The following is a 25,878-nucleotide window of genomic DNA, read 5'->3' as shown; positions in this document are numbered from 1 at the left end:
GTCAACATTGTGGGTGTGAAAAATTTTCTCTTTTAAAAGAAGTTTACACATCATTCAATTTAGAGGAACACTTCTAAATGCATGGTCACAAACTACATTGCTTTGGGAAGCACTGAATCAGTCAGCATTCTCCATAAGCTGCCACTGTGCTATCTGTACTCCTTATAGAACAAGCGTGAGGCCAAGTGCCTTACCACAGGGCGCTCAAATTTTAGGTAGAGAGAAAAGGTCCCCTTGAGAAAAACAAACTAAGCCATCTTTTTTTTGGCCATGCTGCGCAGCACGCGGGATCTTAGTTCCCCGACCAGGGATCGGACCTGTGCCCCCTGCAGTGGAAGCTTGGAGTCCTAACCACTGGACCACCAGGGAATTCCCAAAATAAGCCTTCTTAATGAGGCTTTTGAGAATCAGATGAAAGCTATTAGAAAACACACACATGCTCACACGTTTACATATAACTCCAGGGAGTTCATAGATTCCAGAAAGCTGTTCACAGCTCCTAGGATGAGAACACCTAAATAATCAGAGAGTAAGAATAATTTACAAAAGGAAAATTATTCTATTTAATTAGTAAGTGGAAATGAGGCGATGACATGCAACCAGGAAAGAAATAAGTGGGGACCAAAAAAATTGAAAATAACTTGCTAGATCAGTAAAAGAATTAGGAACAACTCTTATTAATAGGTTTGGCTGGGGAAATTTTGCTCAAATACAAGTATATACAATTCCAGATCTCTTGATCTCACCTTCAAGGAGTCAAAATACAAAAATCTCATCATCACTGAAATATTTTTATTCATCAGAAATTTAACTACATAAGAGGGGCATATAAGTACAATATAGGCATAAGGAGTTACCAGAAATATAAGCACTTGGTTTACTCCAACTAAAGAGATATAGACAGTATCTACAGATGGTTAAATGTAGTAATAAATGATAATAAACTTGAGATATGCAAAGGATTGGTCATATTAAGCTCTGAAAGGCCAAAGAAATCTCTGGCTTCCCAATGTATTTGATTCATTTTTATATGAGCCTTAAAGGATGAAACCACCAGATTCGAAATAATTATAAAGAGATATGTTTACTGGTTGCAAAAGAACCACTAAGTAATACTTTGAAAACCCCAACACAATGTTTTGTTGAAATTTATTTTAACCAAGTGCAGACTTTGAATAAATAAAAGGATTTAATTACTAAATTTCATGGTTTGTCATAGAGAAAATATCAAATTTCACTCTATCAAAGATTAACAGAAAAATCATAATAAAAACTGTGCAAATCACTTACATAGCTTAAGTAGATATCAAAGATTGCAGACATGCTCTGAGGAACAGAACTAATTGTCAACCCATGACCCGTGCATAGCTAATTATCAACCCCAAAACGGAGAAAACCTTCATTGCCTATTCAGTTTGTACTGCAGCTTTCAGATCAAGGTTTCATCATTTCTGGTCATAAATAAGAACCAGCCATGCAGGGAATTTAATTCAAAGTGCAAGTGCAATTTCAACACAAGTTTATTTCATCCCTTTTTTTCTCCACATTTTCCTTTTTATTTTCATGAGAAAACAAACTACATTATTTCTTGAAATGCACAACCTGCAGGGTGGCCTAGAGTTCTCCGTCACCTCCAGTTCTGAAACCACACTATCCAGCTACTAGAATAAAGTCTTCTATGGAAAATGCATCTTATGAAATTACTATCTGAGTGAGCAAACTAGAGGTTAAAACAAGACATTCATTTCTAGGCTTGAACCCCTCTTTCCAGTCCCAAGAATACCCAGCGAAAAAGCCAATCTCTTATAAAACTGATGAGGTTTTGTCATCTTTCCCAGTAAATGTGACAGAGCTTTTCCTGATGAAGACTTCTTACCTACTCATCTCCAGAAACCTCTCAGGTAATTGAAGTGTGACAAACAGACCCATCTATAAAAAGCCCTCATTGATTAAGATTTTATGTACAGCAGCTCAGAAGGGATAGTTAATGGAAGGCAGTCAGTGTGTTCTATTTCTCACCAGCTAGGTTATTATTTGAAGATAGTCTCCATACCATCACCACCCCTGAAAAAAAAAAAGAATGCTGGATACTAACCTCATTTTATAGTATTTCCATAATTTTCTGAAGATAACATGGACTCAGGGCTCCTTCCAAGATGTCTTTTAAACACCTGTGATACCATCTAACAGGATCACCAGGTGTCAGTATTCCCATACTGGCTGGAATTTCAGTGGGAAGTCACTAGAGTCCTGCATTTGAGAAACTGGATGCTGTCCCTTTTTTACAGTATCTTAATATACACATGCCTTCCTGGCAGCAACACTGCCTTCAATATAATCTGAATATTTTTGGTGATGGAGGCCAAGGAAAATATGGATAAATAAAACACAAATAATTTTCAAACTTTCCAGATTACTTCAGATTAACAGCTAGAAGTTAATAAATGAAATCCAGTGTAATGTCATGCCCAATCCTATTTTATCTACAAGTGACAACTATCACTTCTTCAGGAATGTGGTAAGAAAACTGTTTGAATCAGAGTTAGCGGGGCTCCTTTCACGAACTTCACCATTCCCCCATCCTCGCTAGCTAGCTAAAGAAATAATACTTTATCCAAAAACAATGCAGAAATTCCTCTCCCACCTCAAGAATTAGGATCCTCCTGACAAACACCAAGAAAACTGATGAAATAAACAGTTTGGGGGCAAAAATACAGTAATGGAACTGAGGATAGGAGTGAACCTTTAAAAGCCTTGGTAAATATTTGAAACCCCTTAAAAATAAAATAAGGAAAAGCATACTCCATGAGAAAATACATTTTATACACTTTTTTTTAAACATCTTTATTGGAGTATAACTGTTTTACAATAGTGTGTTAGTTTCTCCTTTACAACAAAGTGATACACTTTTAAGTAAGTATAAATGGATGGCATTAATTGCCTTCTAAGCTCCTCAAGCAGTAGATACCTTTTAGGATCTCACACCATTGTGATGTTAAATGAGACACTAAGAAAATGACGTCCGCTTGTCATAGATAAAATAAATCCTAAGAAGCTTATTTCCCTTAAATCTGGACCTCCATGAAAATGTTTATCTCTAGGGGCTAGCTGTGAACCTGGAAATGCAGAGAAACAAAAGTAGTTCAAGATGGATAAAGAAAGCTTTGGGACAACTTTTCTTTATCCTACACAGCTGTGTGGAGTGGGTCCCCAGCTCAACACCAAGTACAGAACCTCAGTCCTGCCCCAGCAGTTTTATAAACCTTAGCTTCTCCTTCCTTCAGGTCCACAAGTGCAGTCCTAAAGCAGCCTCACGAATCCTCCTTTCCTCCCAATTCCCTACATTACATCACAGAATCAGACACTAAACAGATAGTGAATCCCCATATAAAGGCACTTTTCTACTATCCTGCTTCACACACCCCTGAAAACATGTTAAAGAGTTAAATATATAATCAGGACTTTTTAAATCCAAATTTCCTAATTACTCTTCATTGCTATATGTCAAATCTATGTCAATCTGTGATACATTGCTATGTGTCAAAACCACATCCTTTAATTCTGTTCTTTTCACTCACAGTCAAATACATACACCACTGGCCTAAGAACAATGCATGTCTGATTGAAGCTAAGTATTAGTCCCTTTTGGGAAAGACAAATAATTTCCCTCTGGTGTCAGCTGCATTAAGTTCATGAGTGCTACACATCTTATCACCGATATCAGCATGTCCCTTGCTCTGTTTTCTAGTCAACTTTCTGAAACAATGGGAAAAAGCAATGAAGTACTCAAAACAGTATTTTGCTACCAAGGTGGGGTTGCTGCTGAAACGACATGTTAGCGGGCAGAAAATGGTAACGACTAACACCACTTATGGTATCAGGAAAGAGAGTTGTGAATAAATAAGGGAGCAGTTAAAGGGGCACGGTTTCAGAGTCTTCAGCTCACATAAAAGATGCTTTGGGGAAAAGATGTCAGGGGCACAGCAGACGAGTTCTTCTTTAGGTCTTAGGAGGAAATTCTCTTTTCTTCATTATCCTTGGACCAACCTTTCCTTTCTGATACACTTTAAAGAGCAGTGATGGGGGGTTCCTGTGGAGAAGGTCTCTGCATCACATAGGATACTGTGTAGCTACAGCTGCACCCAAATGTGTGGCTTGAGCAAAACAGTGTATTGCTTGCTCATGCAAAAAAAGGTTCAGAAGCAGGAAATCCACAGCTGATGTGATGACTACCAAATCATCAGATTAAACTACTTCTACCTTTCAGTTTCATCATCCTTAATAGGTAGTCTACCCTCACATGAACTCTGACCAACACAAACCCATTCCACACAGAAAGAAGGAAGTAGAAGAGGATCCTCACCAGCCATCTATCTCCCAAGTAACGTCTGCTTAGATCTCACTGGCCAAAGCATAATAGCATATGAGGGAAGGTGTGAGGGAAGGTGGCTCGTAAGTATATTCTTTTAATTGAGCGTTTTATCACCCTGACAAAAATTACTTTTATCAGTAAAGCAGAAGGGGGGTCAAGGATACTGGGGATACAACTGGATGTCTCTGCTGGTGCCCTAGCTGGTGTTAGTTGTGGGCATGAGCCCAGTTCCCAGGAGAATCCTTGAGGCACATGAAGTTCCATCCTTGTTTGAAAGGGACACCACTGCCAAGTGGGGCGACAGCCTTCCAGCAGGGAAGAGCACCCTTGCTCAGAGTGCCCCTCTGCATCGCCCCCGCAAGCACCCTGACGTGGGAGGGAGAAAGCTACCATGACCTCTAGTCATGGGCAGCTCCATTTCCCCAGATCATCTCAACAACACTCTAGGCTGTGCTCTGTAAGGCTGAGACACCAGACCACATTCTCAAAGAAACAACGTTATGAACAGTGAGGGAGGTTTCCAGGCTTCATCACAAAGGCCTATTTCACAGGCAATGTAGTAGAAACAGTATTCATTGGCCATCAACCAAAGTGGAATTGATTGGATTTCAACAGATTAGTCTTTGCTCTAATGAGGTGTGCAGAAGAGCCTGAATAGAAGGAAAAAGAAAACAGTAGCACGGAGCAACTCCTATTTCTTCCTGGCTTTGTTCTCTGGCAAATGCTCCTTTCAACTGCTCTCTCCCTCACAAGTAACTTGTCTTATCCCTGTGTTTTTCCGCAGTCCCTTCTCTCTAGCAGCAGGGCTATGGAGCCCATTCAGAGGAATTAGTGAGAAAACGAGGAGACATTGCACAGACCACAACAAGCTTAAGCTGACAGGTAGAATCTACCTTCCGGATGTGAGCAGTGAGGATGAGAATGGAGAAGCACTATGCATTAAACTGTGTCCCCCCAAAGATGTTGAAGTCTTAACCACCAGCCCCTCTGAATGTGACCTGATTTGGAAATAGAATCTTTGCCAACGATCAAGTTAAGATGAGGTCATTAGGGAGGGTTCTAATTCAATGTGACTGTGTCCTTATAGAATGGGGACACAGGAAGCCATGCACACAGGGGGAAATGCCAAAGTGAGGGTTCAGGCAGAGACGGGAGCCATGCATGTACAAGCCAAAGAGCGCTAAAGCATCAGAAACCACGAGAAGCTAGGACAAAGGCCTGGGACGGATTCTCCCTCACAGCTCTCATGAGAAACCAACCCTGTCAACGCCTTGATCTGGGACTCCTAGCTTCTGCAACTAAAAGTTTCTGTTGTTTAAGCCACCCAGTTTGTGGCACTTTGTTAGGGAAGCCTTAGAAGACTCATTACGTGGCACGGCTGAAGCATCTTCACCCACCTTGCTGGCCCAGGCACAATGCTTCCTTTCTCTCAAGCATCCACCTCCTGTGTGGGCCTCAAGTGGCCTCTCAAGGCCCTTAGATTTCAGCCACCATCATTTACATACTTGGGGCTCCAGCCCTGTGGGTTCCAGGAATACTCACTGATGGCTGGGGTAAGAGTGAGTATTCCCCCCCTAATAGGGCCTCCCCACTCCCAACAAGGATCATTCAGCACTACGCAAGATAATGTGAAGTCAGGCGCTGCTAAACAGAGTACCTGTGTTTCAAAGTCTGTGCCCATGACAGAACTGCCTGGAGATGCAACTGCCTCTGGCTTAATGTAGAAACAACTGTCTGGGCCAAAGCAGAGTGAGGGTAAAGTATCAAGGAGCAAGAGGCATTGCAGTCACTCACTTCTGAGGATTCAACCATCTCAGCGTACTCTGCTTGTCAAGATCTCTCAAACACGTTTCTCTGCTTCCGTAACACCTGTCTTTTCTTTCCCCCTCCTGGCCTTTCACCACAGGATCTGTCCGGAAGACGCTGGGAATGGCAGGGGCTGAAAAAGCTGTGAAGAAAGCTAAATCTTTCAGTGATACAAGTGACCTGGGGGAAATCTCCCTTCTATGCATAGCCACTCTCTATCTTTCACTGTTTTTAATAAAAAAATCTATGAAGGGAATAACAGAATGAACATCTATATCACCTGAATATCACCTAATCAACTTGATAAATCAAACACCAGTGAAACCCCCGGAACCCCTTCCTGATCTCAGTTCCCCTCTCTCTTCCCAGAGGTAACCACCAACGTGAATTTGGTGTTTCTTATTCTCATGCAAGCCTTTATACTTTTACTACAAAAACAACCCTCCTAAAACCAGGGTGCTCCTTGGTCACAGTCCCACTGGTTACTTTTTTTTTTTTTTTTAACTCTGTCTCTTTCCTTTCTTTCCCTCATCTAGAAAAAGACTAATTATCAGATAAATGTACTCAAACCATGGGGATCACAATTGTCAATAGCTTAATCTGATTCCTACCAACAAATATCTATTTTATTTACTGCATTACCTCCCCTCTCCCCTCAATAAAGCTGTGATGTAGGGAATTCAAGCCAGACCAAGAGGAAATACACTTTGAATAGTTATCTATTTCTGGCACTCCTCAATTCAAATTGGTAAATGGAAGCCTGTTTCACCTACGCTCAAAATTCTCTAACAAACCAAAACAAACAAATTAGAATTTAGGAGAAGAATAATTGCACTCCTTTATACAGAGAACTGGAAAAACATGAAAACATTTATCAGTAATGAATCCATCACTCTTACCTGTTTTCATAAAAGACAAACGCAAACAATAAGATAAAATTGCACTAGACTCAAATACATTAAGTGGAGGACCCAACATCTACCACCACATTTGGAGCATGGCATCTTCTTATTGGAAGTTGGAACAACTTAATGTAGGAATACAATAATTGCTCAGTCAACTAACTAATGGGTTAGTCCATGAGAGTATTAAACAGTAAGGGAGGTACATGATTTTAAAACACACATAAAAATATTTATGAAACAACTGTTACATGCCAGGCGTGGTTCTAGGCATGGAGGATATAGCAGGGAACAAAACTCCCTGGCCCTAGGGAACCTCCACCCCAGCAGGACAGCATGTGCAAAGTTACACTAATGACATATTCTGAGGAACTCTGGGAAACGCTCCCTGATCAATAAATCACTCTACAAATCACAACTTGGATAAGAATGGCCACAGTGCTGGTTTCTGAGGAAATCTTATAAAACCCCAAGTGTTAAAGCCAAGCAAAGAAAATCTGTTCTATTCCCTAAATGAATATAGCATCTCTTTGTTGACTAGTGGAACCTATGAAAATGTGTTGTTCAGAGTGATTTCCCACACATAAAAAGTAAGAACTTTTCTGAACCTAAACAAATATCGCCAACAGCTATAGAAAAAACGTTAATATGTGGAATTTTATAAAACTTTATAAAAAATTTTATAAAAAAAAAATTACTGAAAGTAAGGAAGTGGGTCAGGAACCTAAACAATGATACATGACCATTAGAAACAGCCCAGCACTTAGTTCTCCTGGCTGTTTCTGTTGGAAGACACAGCAAATTTTGTGGGCAAGCAGGGCACTCAGCTCACATATGACTGGTCTACTCCAGAAAGTACTTCCTAGCTGGAAAGAAAATGGACCCCAAGAATCAATAAGCATCAAAGAATGAGGATTTAGAAGAAAGCCTAAAATACACTAAAATGCTGATGGCAACTCTCTCTACAAGGTGAGATTATGGATGAAAACTTTTCTTCTTCATACTTCTCTATTTTTCTACAATGGAAATAATCAGGAAAAATGATCAATACGTTATGATCTAAGAATTCTCACAGTAAAATAAAATGCTACCCCATTTCTTAAATGCTACAAGACTACAACACTGAAAATACCCAAAGGATAAATTATTTAATGCATCAAAAGACACAAGTGAAAGCTAAATGCTCTGCTTTTTTAAAGTGTCTTTTCTCTAAGTGATAAGATATAGGGAAATTTTGAATGCATTTTTTCCTGAGTTTACTAGTTCTTCCACAATGATTCCCTGTGTGATTGATAGAAGTATTGCTTAAATTATTATTTTCTACAAAGGCCAATTAGCCCTAACTTAATAAGATACTATAAATCCTACATTATTACTAAAAAAATAGACCACAATAATAGACCACATATCAGTTCATTCTCCAACAACAAGTCTCGGAAATGCCTCCTAGACTGAATTATTTCCCTCTTTGAAAGGATCCATATAAGTTCAGAGAGGTCAGAATGTACAAACTCTTCTGAAATTAGCTATTTCAGCCAAACACAGGTCCCTGGTTCTCCACTGCTGTTACTCTGTGAGCAGATCAGCACCAAGTCTGATGAGTAAATGAAAGGACATGGTAACAGGTAAAAAATGGAGAGCAAGGTGGTTTGGTTTTTAAATCTCTTTCATATGACTGACACTGCAGGAGTAAAGTATTTCCTGATGATAGAAACACAGCTGAACTCGGGGCCAGCTACCTCTTTTACGACAGGTTTTCAAGGCTTATCTTAAGATGCGCTTTTCCTCCCTTCTGCTTTCCCATTTCCCAATAATCAAACGGTAGGTTATGAAGCCAGAGAACAATTTGTTAAGTCTATGAATATCTCTGCCTGCAAGGCCAAGTTTCATCAGCACCCCCATCCCCCTGCTGCAAGCAACTTGAAATATATGACTGTGTTCTTGGGTTAAGGTCAGTGCTCTGGGTTACAAACACCGGCAGAATGATTTCTATATGGGCAACAAAAAAAGCAAGAGCTTGGGCATCCTCAATTGAGTCATTTACACTCTACAGAGAAGACGGATGAGTGGGAGTCGCCCCCAGGTGTGAGGCAATGGAAGCTTTGGGGCTCTCAGGAGGATGCAGTTTTAGGACCACAACCAAAAGAAGCCGAGAATGAGGGATAACTTGAAATACGTGAGCCACAACCTTTGAAAGTACCTACAACCCTCAAGCACATACTTCCCTCACTGGTCAGCTTCATTTCTTTTGGAGACAGTCCTCCCAGCGGCTGGCTAGAGAGATTTTTTTCAGCCTTCATTTTGAAGGCTTCTGCTGCCAACACCTGTCTCGATTGTCACTGGCTGACCCCTAAAGACAGAGAGTGCGATTCCCCAATATTAATGGACCCCAAGAGGACAATTCTTTCTGCCAGGCTCACAATGGGTAGGAAAGCCTTCAACTACCTGGCATTTCTTTTAATCAGTTATACTGCTTTGGGGCTCATTTTACAAAGCCATCTGGCTTTGCAGACATCAATGCAAGGATTATGAAAAACCCTCACTTTTTACTGCGGCCCCAGAAAGGGGAGAAATCCACTTCAAAGTGTGTTAAGCTCCCAGGGTTCTGGTGTAGAAATTTCTTGCTCCGATTCTTCATTGTTCAGACATCCAAGGAGCCTAGCCATCTAGGACATAAAAGAATTCTTCTGAAAGCACCATGTAAAATAAAGTGTTTGTTCAGTCACAGTGTCCCTACAAATGTGATCTCATGCTCCATGGCGGGGTGTCCAAGAAGATGAAAATGAAGGGGTCTCAACAGAGCTAGTGGAAACCTGGTCAGATAAATGGGAGGTTGGGAGACATGAGCCGTCCTAAATTGGAGAACGCTGAGGTGCCCTCCTTCCTATGAATATTCTACTCATTCTCACAAAATGTTCCACACCTCAGTTTGGCATTAAGGAGAAATGCTTTGACTTTTTTTTTCACTACTGAATACAACTGCAATTGTATTTAAAATATCTTTACTTTCAATTGCTTTGACAGGTTCACTTTTGAAGTTTTCTATTCATACATTTCAATAGTCCTATCCCTTTTTAAGAGACAGTGAGCTGGCTTTTAACAAATCCAATACTAGGAGAAGGGACCAATGGTATTTTTTTCTTTCTTATTTTATTTTTTTTTTTTACAAAGAGTTATTTCATTCATCAGAATTTAAATGCTAGCAGAAACTACAAAACTCTAGGAGACTGACACATCAACATTTAGATGTATAAAAATACTATGGGGATTAAAAACTAACACCCAAATATAATGTACCATTTTAAAAAGTTATCCTCTGACATAACTAACCTGGAAGTTAAATGCAGCTGCAGGTTCATGTCACCAGCTCACAATGGTTTCTCAAAAGAGGCAGTTATTTCTCTTTTGAGGAATGAGGGTCATTGACTACTGACCCAGTGGCTTCATGCAAATAAATGGAGCAGTCTCAACACATTTCTTAATGGCCAGAAGACCTGACAGCAGAAAGGACAAGTGCTTAGGTCACAATTACAGTTGATTTATAATTTCTGCAATGAGCCCAGGGACAGGGTGGGTCTTCATTGCAAAGGAACCTTATCTTCTCTGGTGATAATACACCTGACTTCCAACAGACCTGTTCAAGGCGAAGCAATATGGAAGAAGTCTCATCCTTGCATTTGATCTGCTGCAGCAATATTTTGTTCTACCTCTTACATGTCGGAGGCTTAACATATTCTAACAGTGAATTAAGGCAAAATAAAGATAGGAAACTGGTGATATTGTATTTTGAGACAATTTAAGATAGTATCAATCATACGAAGGTAGTATTTAACAAGGGTAACATTTTAACAAGAACAAGAGAATCCTATTAAATTAGAACAGTATTAAGTGAAGTTACATTTTACTGTGGCCATTTGTAACATTTACAAATCTTAAATTGATAAATAATGTGTGCAAAATATTTACCTTGATTCAGTTTTAATTTTTAGTTGTAAGACTTTTTTCATCTTTTATAAGTACAGTGTCGGGGCTTCCCTGGTGGCGCAGTGGTTGCGCGTCCGCCTGCCGATGCAGGGGACACGGGTTCGTACCCCGCTCCGGGAAGATCCCACATGCCGCGGAGCGGCTGGGCCCGTGAGCCATGGACGCTGAGCCTGCGCGTCCGGAGCCTGTGCTCCGCAACGGGAGAGGCCACAACAGTGAGAGGCCCGTGTACCACAAAAAAAAAAAAAAAAAAAAGTACAATGTCACATTAGGTTATTTTACTTCAGTTTGATCTAGATTAGATTAAGAACACCTATGGATTAAGGTGGGTTCTGGCCCTAAGGAATATTGCTTTGAACATAATACCTGAAATATTTTTGGAGGTACATCATTGTTCTTTGGCCAACACAGTAATATCATCACTTGCTTAGTATCTTCACGTAAGGTGGAGAGGCTGAACATAACTTTAGTTGATTCACTTAAATCCACACATATGATTATTTTTACCCAATGCTTCAGTTGTGGGGCATTTCCTTCCTCATTCCTTAAGTCCCGTGAACACTATTTTAATTATTCTAGCGCTTATATCTTCCCAGTTTATCACTTCAAGTCCTTGAAATCACAGTGACTTTTTGGCTACGATGGCACACTTGCGGAAACTAGAGTTCTTCTAGCTTCAAAAACAAAAACCTCTGTTTATTGCCTGTGGACTCCACTACAGCCACTCCAACCCCTGGTCACAAATGGTTATGTTTGTTTTACGAAAAAGGAGAAGTTCTCCATTCTAATTTAAGCAATTCTATCTTCCAGAGTCTAAGCTTGGGTAGCCCTGGAGCAAATTAAAGGCTTAAATATTTGGCATATTATAAAAGAAACATTCCTTTATTATTAATCTTATGACATCCTTATTCGTTGTTTACTTACTGTGATTTTAAGTTCCTGTGATAGCCTACATATACTTAAAAACAACTTTATAATTAACAATACAGAATTTACACACATGCAGAATTATATTTAAAATATACTCTATATCTTTTTTTAAAATTAAAGTACAGTTGATTTACAATATTGTGTTAGTTTCAGGTGTACAGCAAAGTGATTCAGTTTATATATATATGTAAACATATACATAAATTCTTTTTCAGATTCTTTTCCATTATAGGTTATTACAAGATATATTCAATAAGCTTAATGGTAATTATAAGCTTGTTCAAAGGCTCATAATTAGCATTTCCTCTGTCACTTAAATTTCCACTCTTGGCCAGCAGAAGTTCCTTCAGTTCTGTTCATCTCTTTATAGCTCCACACACTATTGAAAGCATCCCTTCTCTTTAGCAAAAACAAAACAAAACCAACCAAAACCCCAAAAAAAAACTGTTTTGGAACCAACAAAATGTTCCCTTATCCCAACTGTAGTAGCCAGTTATGTTCCCTGTGCTATACAGTAAATCTTTGTTAATTTTTTTTTTTTTTTTTTTTTGCGGTATGCGGGCCTCTCACTGTTGTGGCCTCTCCTGCTGCGGAGCACAGGCTCCGGACGCGCAGGCCCAGCGGCCATGGCTCACGGGCCCAGCCGCTCGGCGGCATGTGGGATCTTCCCGGACCGGGGCACGAACCCGTGTCCCCTGCATCGGCAGGCAGACTCTCAACCACTGCGCCACCAGGGAAGCCCAAATCTTTGTTAATTTATATATTGTAGTGTATATCTGTTAATTCCACACTCCTACTTTATCCCTCCCCCCTTTCCCCTTTGGTAACCATAATTTTGTTTTCTATGTCTGTGAGTCTATTTCTGTTTTGTAAGGAAGTTCATTTGCGTTATTGTTTAGATTCCACATGTAAGTGATATCATATAATATTTGATAAACGTAAATATAAAAAGATACTTATGTTACCACCTTTGTCTATTTTGATGATGATTAAAACTTAAGTGCAGGAAACACAATTTGAGTTGGTCAAAATACAGCTTATTAGGAAACATGAGAAATGTGATACGCCTTTTATGTAGTACAGTTTATATCATGTGTCAGCCTTTGATAAAACATGATTCACTCATTTTTAAAAACATAATTATATTTTTCAAGTATATCACTCAATAATAATCACAATATATTATTTCACCATTTCCTTTTTGGCTATAGAACAAATTAATGGCTTTTTTTCTAATTAACCAAGTAAACATGGGTAGAACCTACATGGGGATGTCCCTTTACTTTCATAAGCAAAATACAGACCTCATGTGTAAATGCATATGTGTTCATTTGTGAGACAATATTACCATTATTTTTAATCACTAACAGTTTTAGAGTTTAGCTCCAATATTGCAAATGCCTTTAGAGAAATGTAAAGGTATTTATTACCTTAATACTATAACTAAAATTTCCAAAAAAGCTATTAAGAATGTCAGGGAAAACAATTAAGTTAATATCACATTAATATAAACTTAATGTTAAGAATTGTCAAAAACATAAAGTATTAGACAACTTTACCCCAAATTCCAAATGTGACAATTTCTTAAGTCAACATTTAAATTTTAGAAAAACCAAATCATAAAAGATTGCAAAACACAGTTTATTATGCACTTCAGTTACAGTTCTTTGTTCACATTCTCATATTTACACACCCCTCAACCAATCCAGGTATGGGTATACTTTATAGTTTGTTACATAAGCGGAAATACAAATTATTTATAAGCTTACTTTAGCTTTATTACAATCTAATTTTTAGACAGATTAAAATATGTCATGCCTGCATCCCCATTTTCACATCTTAGGGTAATTGTACAATTATCACAAAGTAAAGTCACATTTAAAGAATTAAAATTCACAGAAAACCTTCAGGTAATCAATAAATATTTTCCAATTAGTAACATCAAGTAAAGAGATTCCCCAAACTGAGAAATAATTTTTTGGCTTTATTTACATGTATTATTATATATTATCTTCAAAACATTTAAGATAAAACTCCGCATCTTTAACTTTTAAAATTTAACTTAAACAGATCAATATGAAACAAAAAATAAATGGCTAAAAACACCTATGAAAAGTGTGAAAAGCAGACCAGTGAGGGAGAACTTACCAGACATTACAACTCACTAGAAAGCCACTGCATTCAAAACAAAATGGTGTTGGCACAGAAATAGACAGAGATCAGAACAGAGAGGCCAGAAATAGATACAAATGTATATGGCATCTTTATATGTGACAAGGGTAACATTTCAATCCCATGAAAAATAAAGTTTCTCATAGTAACTAGGACTTAAGTAACTGGTTATCTAGGGGGAGAGAAAAGAAAGAAAGAAAGAATCCTACCTCATATCATGTACAAAACTTAAAACTGGAGTAAGATTTCAATGCTTTTAAAAATGGGGAAGAATATTTACAAGAATACTTGTATGACCACAGGATGGACAATACCGTCCTAAGCAAAACAGATAATAGAAGCAATAAAGAAAAAGACAGACATAAATAATGACAAAACACAATAATAACTAAGGATTTTCTTTTGGTAAAAGACATCATACACAGAGACAAGAACTATAAAGCTATATTTGCACATATGTAACAATAAAACACAATAAATACCTCCCAGAAATTGTGACGGGAAAACACCACCAAGTAGAAAAATGGTCAGTGAAAATAAATAGGAAATGAAAAAAAGGGAAATTCAAATGAACAATAAACATATGAAAATATATTTAACATCAGAGGCAGTCAGTGAAGAAAATGTAAATTAATGATCAGAGATAATAAGATTGGCAAGAATTAAAAGGAACAGTGGCATCCAATGCTGGTGAGAATGCAGGAAATGGGCATTCTTATGTGCAAACGTGATTTGCTGTTCCTTTGGGGAAAAGAATCTAGAAATATATATTAAAATTAAAAATACACATACCGTTTGACCAAGCAATTCCACTTCTGGGAATCTATCCTATAGGGAAAAAAAAAGGACCAGTATGTAAGGACATAGGTACAAAGATGTTTACTGCAGCATTGTTTGTTGTGGGGCAGAGAAGAGGGGGGACTGGGAATAACATGACTGCCCATTAATGAGGAAATGGTTAAATGAAATGTGGAATATCGATAATATAGAATATTATGTATTATTAAAAAGAATGAGATAAATCTGTACATAGTGACTTGGAAGGCTGATACGGTGAGAAAAGCAAATTGAAGAGCTACAGTTCCATTATGAGAAGGGCAACAACCACCAGAAAACAATGGACGTGCAGACACTCACATGTACATGGAGTAAGGAATGGAAGAACACAGACCAGGCTAACAATGGCCACCCAGGATCGGGAGTGGGGACAGGGAATGGAAGGGATGGGGGGATTATTTACTTCCTCCTAGTGTCTCTCTGTGCTGTTTCACTAGTGACTATGAACCCTATATTAATTTTACAACTTTCAGAATACATTTAAGAAAAAAATATTAGCTTTTATTAGTGGTAGTAGAGCAGAAGTACTTCCAGACATTCATCTGTAGTAAAATAGTAGCCATTAAATAAATATTCCCTTCTTTGCTTATGCAGTCACTGCAGTGTTCATTCTTGATGGCTTGCCCAATATCCATTCCGTCTCTCTCCCATATGTGTATCAGCCATGTGGTTTGGGTGGTGTTGACTCCATCCCATTCCCAGAAATTCCTGAATGGTCTAAGCCAGTTCTGTCCACCAGAAATACAATTTAGAGTCACACAATTTTAAATTTTCTAGTAGTCACAGTAACCATGAAAACTGCTGGCAGCCATCTATGAGCTAGGAAGGAAGCCTGCCCTGGGATGAGGGAGAGACTGGGTCCTTGTGTCAACAATGAACCTCTGGATCAACCCTTGCAAGAAGCCTGGACTTTTTAGTTACATTAGCTGGTAAATTTCCTCTATTTTTTTCAGCCACTTTGAGTTAGGTTTTCTATTACTTGCAATCAAATGTATTCCAGTTGATAAACTCATCTATGGACTAAACAAATACTTCCTTCTTAAGCGAAATAACTCAAATGTTCAACATTTCTTCATGTGCAGTCAAGGCATGCTTTTGTTAAACTAGCCTTACTTGATAACACCTTTAGGCAGCTTCTGAAAACATGCCCAGAGAAGATTTCCAAAGACGAATTCCTGATCATGCAGGGTAACTTTGCACGGTTACAGCTCAGAGTATTTCTCCTTAAGACAATACAGACATGATGCGTCAGAGCAATCTATTAGCTCCACTCTCATTCCACCCTCTTTGCTGACCCTCCCTTTCTAGACCAGTGTGTCCCACCTTTGGCACTATTAACATATTGGGTAGATAAGCCTTTGTTAGGGGGGGTGGCGTGTGGTTTCCTGTACACTGCAGGATGGCTAGCAGCATCCCTGGCCTACCTCTACCCACTAAATGATAGGAGAAATCCCACCCCTCCCAAGTAGTTGTGACAATCAAAAATGTCTCTAGACACTGTCAAATGTCTCCTTAGGGGACAAAATCACCTCTGGTTGAGAACCACTGTTCTAGACCAATAATTAGTTCTAATGTAGAACTGACCTTCACTGTTTTACCACATTATGGCCTCCCCCAGCTCCCCCCCCGCCGCAAGTGTCCCCTGCATCACAATCTTTCCAGGCATTATGGCCTTCTCCTCGACTAGACATGAATATGTGAACCTTGTCTGGCCATGCTCTTCCTCCTCTAATCCCTGCTTATGCTGAGCCTGAGCTCTCCACTGCAGGTCTTCTTTTCGGAAGAAATGTAGCTAGTCCCCTCTAACTTCAGCTTGACATCATTACCTGACCTGCTCCCTGAATCACCCACCCAACTATTTCTTTGAGCTTCTCTGAGGGGATATTTGCTCATTTGTGGTCACTCATTCCTCAATTCAGCCTTCCCCGGCTGGGTCAGCCACCTCGTCCATCAGTATATCGTGGGGGACAGTTCCATCCCAGTCTCTCCACATTGTATCAACTCACACATCATTCTCCCTAATTCATCCCTAAGACTAAAGATAGGTTATAACCCCTGGAAAATTCTTCATAGCTTCTCAAATTGATTGACAGATTTAATGCAATTCCAATAACAATCTCAACAGGCTTTTTTGGATGGAAATTGACAAACTGATTCCAAAATTAAAGCACCTAGAGTAGTCCAAACAATTTTGAAAAAAAAAAAAGAACAAAGTTGGAAGATTAACACTATCTGATATATGAACTTATTATAAAGCTACAATAACCAAATCAGTGGGGTACTGATATAAGACAAACAGGCCATGAACCAGAATAGAAAGTCTGTAGATAGACACCCATATATGGACAACCAATTTTCAACAAAACTACAAAGAAATTCAGCAGAGAAAGAACAGTCTGTTCAACAAACGGTGCTGGAACAATTAGATACCTGTATGCAAGAACATAAACTTCGATCCATATTTTACCCATATACAAAATTAACTCAAAATAGATCACAGATGTAAAAATCTAAAATTTTAAATCTAAAATTATAAATCTTACGGAAAGAAAAAGGAGAAAACCTTTGTGACCCTGAGTCAGGCAAAGATGGCTTAGATGCAACACCAAAATCATGAGCACTTACAGAACAAATTGATTATTTATACTTCATCAAAACTAAAAACTTTTGCTCTTTAATAGATGCTGTGAAGAGATTGAAAACACAAGCCACGAGCTGGGAGAAAACTTACTAGTCATGTATAAAAGCTTTATTTATAATGGCCCCAAACTATAAGCAACCAAAATGTTCATCAGTAAGTGGATGGATAATCAAACTATGGTGTATCCATCAATAGCATATTACTTAGAAATAAAAGTAAGAAACTATTAACATATGCTACAATAGAGCTGAATCTCAAAATAATTATGCCAAGTAAAATAAACCAGACAAAAAAGGGTACAAACGGTATCGTTCCATTTATTTAAAATTTTAGGAAATGCAAACTAATCTTTAGGGTTGGAAAATATTAGTAACTGTCTGATTGGGCATGTGAGGGCTGGGAGGCGGTAGCGATTACAAATCGGTAAGAGGAAACTTCTGGAGGAGATGGATATTTCAATACCTTCACTATGGAGTCTGTTTCACAGGTGTGAATATATATATATATGCCAATTTATGAAATGGTGTATTTTAAGTGCAATTTATGGTATGCCAATTATAGGTCCATCAAGTCTTTTTGTTTTTTTTTTAAGGGGGAGAGCGGAGTACTGTTAACTGTTGGGGAAAACATTAACTGTTAGACCATGTAGGGTTATGCTGCTGTTGGGACACCCTAAATTGGTTCATGCTACATGGGATTTCATGAGAGGAAGTGGTTTTGTTGTTTTAATTTCTTTTGTGGTTTAATACAAATAGAATTCACAATTCCTGGGTACTTAACATAATACAGCCTAGGTGATGTTAAACAGTAGATAAAAGGTCCATGGGTGGGAAGAGACTACCCAGAGCCTTGAGAAATACCAATCTGAACTATGTTTGCTTTAATTCTCCTTTTAAGTATCTCCCCATATAACCACCATCAATCACCACCCCCCGCTGTGGTCTTAAGGATGTGTCCAACCAACATCTTCCAGCCAAAAAAAAATTAGAATAGAGCCAAGTGGCCTGAATTCTCAAAGATAATAATTAAGTAACATGCTTTTTAACAGATGTTTGATGACACTATTTTTCCCCATGATTCTACCAGAATCAACTGCATTTACATACAAATTGGTAATACCTTAGAATCCCAGCTAAAAAAAAGCCACCGTTGTTCCCCTAAGACATGAAACCATGTACTGATCTATTAATTTCATTCCAGTGTATGATGTCAAGTACATTTTAAAAATATACTCCACGGCTTCCAAGGGCTTCCTTAATCCACAAGGACCGGTTTTAGAGTTTAAACTAATTTATCATAGACATTAAAAAACCTTCTGCTTATTCTCCCCGGTAATTGATTCTTGATTTGTTAAGATACTAAACACTATGCTTTACACCCTAAAATACCAAACCCATGGTGAACTCACTCATACGCCCCATGCAGAGCAAATGGCCAAGGGAAGCCCGGGAAAGCAGACCACTCCCTCCCTTGGACCCACTGCCAGGCCAGGGGGACGTCCCCCACCGCCCCTGCAGGAAACATCATTTGTTCCACAGCAGAGACACGGGGATGTCAGAAGGTGCCAACTTCTCCAAGAAAATGCCTTCCTCGGTTTTTGAAAAATCCAAATAAATCCAAAAGACAACCTCTGCCTCAAAGCCGACCTTCCTAAGTAAAAGCACACACCTCCACCACCAATAAGAGTAGAATCAGCATTGGAAAATCGGGGTTTAGTAAGAGCTCAGCAACCAGGGCTAATGTCACCACGAGGTTAATCTCACTGATCTCTAGGACATGACAAAAGTTAGAAATCATTTTTCCTGCACAATGAAAAGCACAACGCCTAGGCCAAATTAATATTTTCTAATAGGGAAGAAGAATCTCACCTAAGCATCTACAAAATAGGCAAATATTTCTTGAAAGATTACTTTATAGTTCTAGAAAAGAGGCATTTAAAAATCCTTTCCCTCGATATATTATGCCTATTGAAATGTATTATCATTAGAATTTTCATTCTTTAAAAACAAATTTTAATTTACCCTTCCATGCTAGGCAGCCATTTCCACATGCCGATAAAATTCATAGACTATACTTAATAAAACTTTTTCCTCTCATGCAATTGTATTTACGGAACTATCTGCATACAATTTCCTTATGCTATGAGTCAAAAGATACCTGGGTGATGTCTGAGGTGAAGCAGAGTCCAGAAGGCCACTGGCAAGAGAGGTGTACGGGCGCTGGCATGTTCTATGGGCACATCTTATGTTCCAACACGGAAGCATGGAAAAGTCCTAATCCTCAGCCTCATCCCAGAAGAGAAGTGACTTTATATAACAACATGTTCAAAGACAAGGCATGTGTATTCAGATGAAAGAAATGACCTGCCAGAATTCTGAGAAGTTGAGGCCTCTCTTGCAGAAAAACAGATAGGATATTTTTCCCCCAGTCACTTACGTTTGACAGTCAGCTGCCACAAAGAGTCAAAGAGCAGGGATTCTAATTCTCAGGAGGCAGAATGGCAGAGGAAAAAGTAGAGATTCTAAGGAGGAACACCAAGACATCAGCAAAATCTTCTAGCCACCACCCACCTCTCGACGGTTCCCCTCAGAGAGCCCGACTTACTATACAACGGGGTCAGGAGAGCAATACAGAATTCAGCTGCCCTGCTCACATGTCTCACTGGACGATGGACACATTTGAGGACTGCCAGTTACCACAGTGGGGACTGCCATACCCACCAGTGCAGCCATCACTAGTCTCATTACTCGTCTGAGTAAACTCAGTATCCTGGGAGTGCTGGTATGTGACAAGGTTTTCCCTCTGGTTGCAGTTTTAAGTGTAAACTCTTTTTTTTTTTTAATTTTATTTATTTTTATTTATTTTGGGCTGTGTTGGGTCTGCGTTTCTGTGCGTGGGCTTTCTCTAGTTGCAGCGAGCAGGGGCCACTCTCCATCGCGGTGCGCGGGCCTCTCACTATGGCGGCCTCTCGTTGTGGAGCACAGGCTCCAGACGCGCAGGCTCAGTAGTTGTGGCTCACGGGCCTAGTTGCTCTGCGGCATGTGGGATCCTCCCGGACCAGGGCCCGAACCCGTGTCCCCTGCATTGGCAGGCAGATTCTCAACCACTGCGCCACCAGGGAAGCCCTTAAGTGTACTCTTACGAAGAGTTTGAGGCCATGCTTTCCAAAATGTTCAAAGAAACCATGACGAGCAGGGTGAAGTCAAGTGTACTCTGTGAGGTCTACCCTTTACATGACCCATACTGTGGATATCGATGCTGAATTCATGTCTCTATAGAATAAAACGCTACCACACCCTTGCTCATTATCTTCTTCTAACTCAAATGTATTGCCCTGAAGAAGGAAAGTTTGCTTTCCAGTCGCTGGTGGGTGGGACCCCTAAATTGTGGCCACAGTTCACAGTGAAGAAACAGTCTGAGCACAAGCAAATCTCAAGTCCTCCGAGCTGTTGGTTCTTCACTTACCAAACAAAGGTATTTAAAATTAGTTTTCTGTTAAGGTTTCTTCCAGCTCTGAAATCCCATGATTAAACTTTTCTAAGTGGACATCTATAATATCCCACTTCATTTTCCTCAATACCTGTCTGTCTCAAAACACAGTTTTGAGAAGTAACCTATATACTATGCTGAGAAGGATGGGAAGGTTTCTAGTGATGGATTATTCTAGAAGAGGGGCCACTGAGCACAGGGCGTTCCCCTCTCAGCTTCATGATACAGAACATGTGTGGGGTCTGTCTCCCTCACACACCTAGAAACCTCCTGATACCAGTGTTGACTGTGGAGGGACACAGGAAAGAGTTACCCAAGGATACGGGGTCAGCCGCCCTATGTAACACCTCTCCCCTGATGGAAGGGCTGGTAAACAAAGTTGTCCCTCAACCCCAGAAAATGCTACTCAAATAATCTGGCTTTAAGGGAACTTCCTCAGCAGTCTTTTGCCTAACACTACCGGACAAAAATAAGTTGGAGGGGGGCCTTAATTCCCATTGTGTTTTATTTAATAAAACACTTATATAGAGCTTACTGCATGCCAGGCACAGTTATAAACATTTTACAGATATTAACTAATTTAATCCTCAAAATATTCCAGGATAGAATAGCATACATACTTTTATGGATGAGGAAACAAAGACACATAGAAGTTAAGTAACCTTCTGAAGGTCACAGGTTGGTTAAACAGCAGAGGTAGGATTGAACCCAGGCAGTGTGGCTCTGAAATGCCTACTGAATAACAGACCTGAGAAGGTGGCTTTTCGTGAGAAAGTGCAGGCACCCACCTGCTGCAGCGGGCCACCCTCCACAAGGCTTGCTGAAAAGATGCTCACTGAAAAAGTCTCCAAATTCCTGTCTGACTCAAGCTTGCTAAAAAGTCATTCTAAGAAATATGAAATAGAGAATTTACCCTCATGCCTTTGGACATCCAGAAGCCTACTTTGCCATTACACACACCCTGAAGCTCTCCTAAGAACAGCAGTTTTCATCTAGGGGTGGCATTTTATTTTATTTTTTTATTTATTTATTTTTTTTGTGGTATGCGGGCCTCCCTCTGTTGTGGACTCTCCCGTTGCGGAGCACAGGCTCCGGACGCGCAGGCTCAGCGGCCATGGCTCACGGGCCCAGCCGCTCCGCGGCATGTGGGATCCTCCCAGACCGGGGCGCGAACCCGGTTCCCCTGCATCGGCAGGCGGACGCGCAACCACTGCGCCACCAGGGAAGCCCTAGGGGTGGCATTTTAGATTCACCCTGAGAATGGGCTGAAAGTCCACCAGCCTCCGTGCTCCCCGCCTCTGCCCCCAACGCACATAGGCGGAGATTCTGATTTGTACTCCCAAGTGTGTTTGGAAATGCGTGCGCACGCACACACGCGCACACACACACACACACACACACACACACGTATTTTGATAAACCTCCCTAGGTGACCCAACTCTCCCTCCCATGGAGCAACACTAAGGTCTTCTTAATAATTTTCAAAGGTGAGAAGATCAATCCTACATTGCTTCTATCTCCCAGGTCTCCTCCCCCAGCCCCCTCACAGAAGATGAATGCAGGCGTGATGCAGGATGCTGCAAATACATACCAAATACCAAACTGGCTATTCGATGAATATATAAATGCGATTGACATTCTTTCACAGTCTGAAATCCTCTCTTTACTCTCAGGATATATTACACCATTCTGTTTTTATATAAACATGCCACTTTAAATGCTAATTCAGATGCAACACTCAATTTTTTCTTCATTTTGTTTCTGGGTTTCTAACATTCAAAATGACACTGGACTTCCATTTGGCTTCGACGATAGGCATTTTGAATTCTTGTTGTTTCAATATTTGTAGGGGTAGGAGGGAAGAAAGTACTAAGAAGAAAACTAAATTTATTTTAAAACTTATCCAAATACCGTTTACATGCCCTTTATTTTGCTTGAATTAAGCCCCTTCCCTCTCTTTCAGAAAATGTTACCTTCACCTTACTGAAAATCTCGTAAATCTAATTTGACTCCACTGTAAAACCAAGGTGATTCCCTCTCCCTGCATTCTAGAAATAACCTCATTTTACCCAAACTGCTTTTCTAAACAGCCCATCAAGGCAGCATGTTCTGGCTGAAATACAACTGGCCTGAACATACGTCTTCTTTTTGAAAAATACACACACCTACAGATGCCAATGACATCCACCTGAGCCTCTCCAATTACATAGAAGGTCACTTCCTATCTTGTCTCAAAATGAGGAATTTCAACCTAAGAAATATCCTAATCCAGTGCACCCAGTTCAATCTAATTACAGTGAGACAAACTGTCTTCTGAGTCCAGCAGGCCCCGCTCCACCCAGAAGCTTCCAGTAACCCTCAGGGTCCTCTGCCTCTGTCATCCTAAGCACTGTGACAACACCCTCTCCCTCTGTGGCTCACTCCAGTCTTCCATCCCACCCAAACACCCTTTCCTGCTCCTGCCCAAGAGAGACGGTATGGGAAAGACGCGAGACGAGTTTACCACCTTTTTCATATACTTGTTAACTTAACCATGTGGCAAAATGGTTCTTGACAGCAGCTCTCCTTGTCTGTCGCCAGACCACCAGAAGCATCCCATTAATGACTCGTGTTCTGCTGCGCTAAATGCAGCTCAGGGACACCGTGCCCAAAAGGTATGTACATTTCAATGAGACCCGGAGGAGAAAATACCTTTCAGATCCAACTGAATGAATTTCAGTTCTTTCAGATCCAACTGAATGGGTGTCTGGCACTGTGGTAATTGTGTTTTAAGATGCCTGTTTTCTTTGTGGAGAGGAAGATGGACCTCCTAGCAGACCTGAAACCATTGTATGCCAGCAGCACCTCACCCTACTTAGTCCGTGGCCAGCCCTACTAGACCCCAACCATTTCAGAATAATGATAAAAGGAAAAGGGGAATGGAGAAGGGACAAAACTCTATGCAGAGAAAGAGTTGCTAAACACTAGTATTGCTGCTAGGTTGAGAAATTGAAATTAAGCCGAGAAGACTCCTAAATTACTTTTAATACTTTCAATACTCCCAGAAATTCCTCAGCAGGCAGAAACATACTTCTCCAGGCCTTCTGTGCACAGGAGGAGCTGCTTTCTGCTTCGGGTTTCTGCTGCTAGATGTGTGTGGCCAAACAACATAAAGCCAAGAAACTAACTGACCAAGTGTCAGTCACTGTTCTACTAAAATAAAGTGATAACTGCAGATAGTCCTACGGATCCCTAAACTACAGGGCTCCATGAAACAATGCACTCATGCTCACAATTAAAAGACATAGAAGAAAGGCTATTTTAATTTTGGGTAGCAAGGAGAATTTGCTTGCTAAGAAGAGACAGTGCAGCTTCTTTCTCTGTGGGTGGGGGCGGCTTGGGGGGGTCTTAAAGATCATTAAAAATCAACATTGGAGGAGGCAAGGGAGCTGGCCCCAGCCAATTTCCTGCCCCTCTCTCCAGGGAATTCGAGAAGAAAAGAAGCACCCTCTGTACTAGAGAGCTGTTTATTTGAGCAATTAACAAAACATGAGGGGGTCCTTTAAAATTAAAGGGGACCTTGGTTTTGCTTGAACCATCCATTAACTCACACCTTGGGCTTTTACCCTTTTTCCACTTTCCCTGTCTGAAAACAAACACCACCCAGAGAGCTTTGCCACTTAGAAATGTCATTTTAGGACCCAAGTTCAAAAGACTAGTTAAGGGACCCACAACACTAGGAACTTTTTAATAAATATGGACAGCTTAGATTCGCTGTTAGTAGAAATTTTACAACATAAATGTTGTCCTGTATCTGGAATTTGCTTTTAGCTTTTGCTCAGCATTGTTTGTTTTTTTATAATTATACTTGTTGATGCATCTCCTGTAGCTCAATCATCCTACCCACCGTACAGTATTTCACTGTATGACTATATCATGATTTAGTCAAAGGATATACAGATTTTGGCAGGTAGCTGAGAGGAAAGGGAGCAGAGAGTATGGCAACTTTTGTTCCAAGGAGAAAGACAAGAACATGCTAGAAGAATCTGGGAAAATGGCTACTCTTTGTAAGGAGAAGACAGCTAGCTAAAATCCAACCATACAGGGAGCTAGAGTAGAAACGGGATGGGACCTTGAAGTTGGTAAAGGGCTGGAAGAGCCTCTGGAACACTGATCGGGGGTCACTTGGGTTTTTAGTAACATCAGGTCTAGAAAGAAGTTCCCTTGACCTCTCTTGTCTGCTGACCTTTGCACCATTAAAAAAAGAAAAGTCACATCATTGTCTTCGCAACCTTTTAAAACACATGTGAAACACAGACTTCAAGTTAGTCCTTGAGAAAATGATAATAAATTACAAATTAGTGGGGATCTGGATTACTTTTTTTCTAGAAAGAATATAGGTTGCTTTTTTATCCTTTTCAATTAGTAATAAAAAGAAAAGCCTATTTTCTGTGTTCTTTTATTTGTAAAAGCTTTAACTTTTATATAATATACACATGCTTTATATAACACGTTTTTATCACGATTCCAGACAAACATTGTCTATAAGCTTACTTAAAATTTTTTATAGACAATACTAAATTTTTTTTTAAATCTGATAAATCTATGTGTCTGAATGATGAAAGTGTATTTTTAAAATATTATTTTATTGGAGTATAACTGTTTTACAATAGTGTGTTAGTTTCTCCTTTACAACAAAGTGAATCAGTTATACATATACATATGTTCCCATATCTCCTCCCTCTTGCGCCCCCCTCCCTCCCACC

At 39.8% G+C, this 25,878-nt stretch overlaps 1 protein-coding gene across 3 annotated transcripts in view; it reads right to left on the bottom strand.

Moving 5' to 3' along the window:
• Positions 1–25,878, bottom strand: part of MAST4 (microtubule associated serine/threonine kinase family member 4) — a 599,104-nt gene that overhangs the window by 244,010 nt on the left and 329,216 nt on the right. Inside the window, exon 6 of one of the 3 annotated variants that reach the window (XM_055086603.1) lies at positions 14,959–14,994. The exons of the other annotated variants lie outside the window; for them this stretch is intronic. Within the exon in view, the coding sequence (XP_054942578.1) occupies positions 14,959–14,994 (36 nt within the window). The remainder of the gene's footprint in view (positions 1–14,958; positions 14,995–25,878) is intronic. 3 annotated transcript variants of the gene reach the window in all.

This window comes from Physeter macrocephalus, chromosome 8 (assembly GCF_002837175.3).
Source record: "Physeter macrocephalus isolate SW-GA chromosome 8, ASM283717v5, whole genome shotgun sequence".
Lineage (NCBI taxonomy): Eukaryota > Metazoa > Chordata > Mammalia > Artiodactyla > Physeteridae > Physeter > Physeter macrocephalus.
This window is presented reverse-complemented; position numbering and strand designations above follow the sequence as displayed.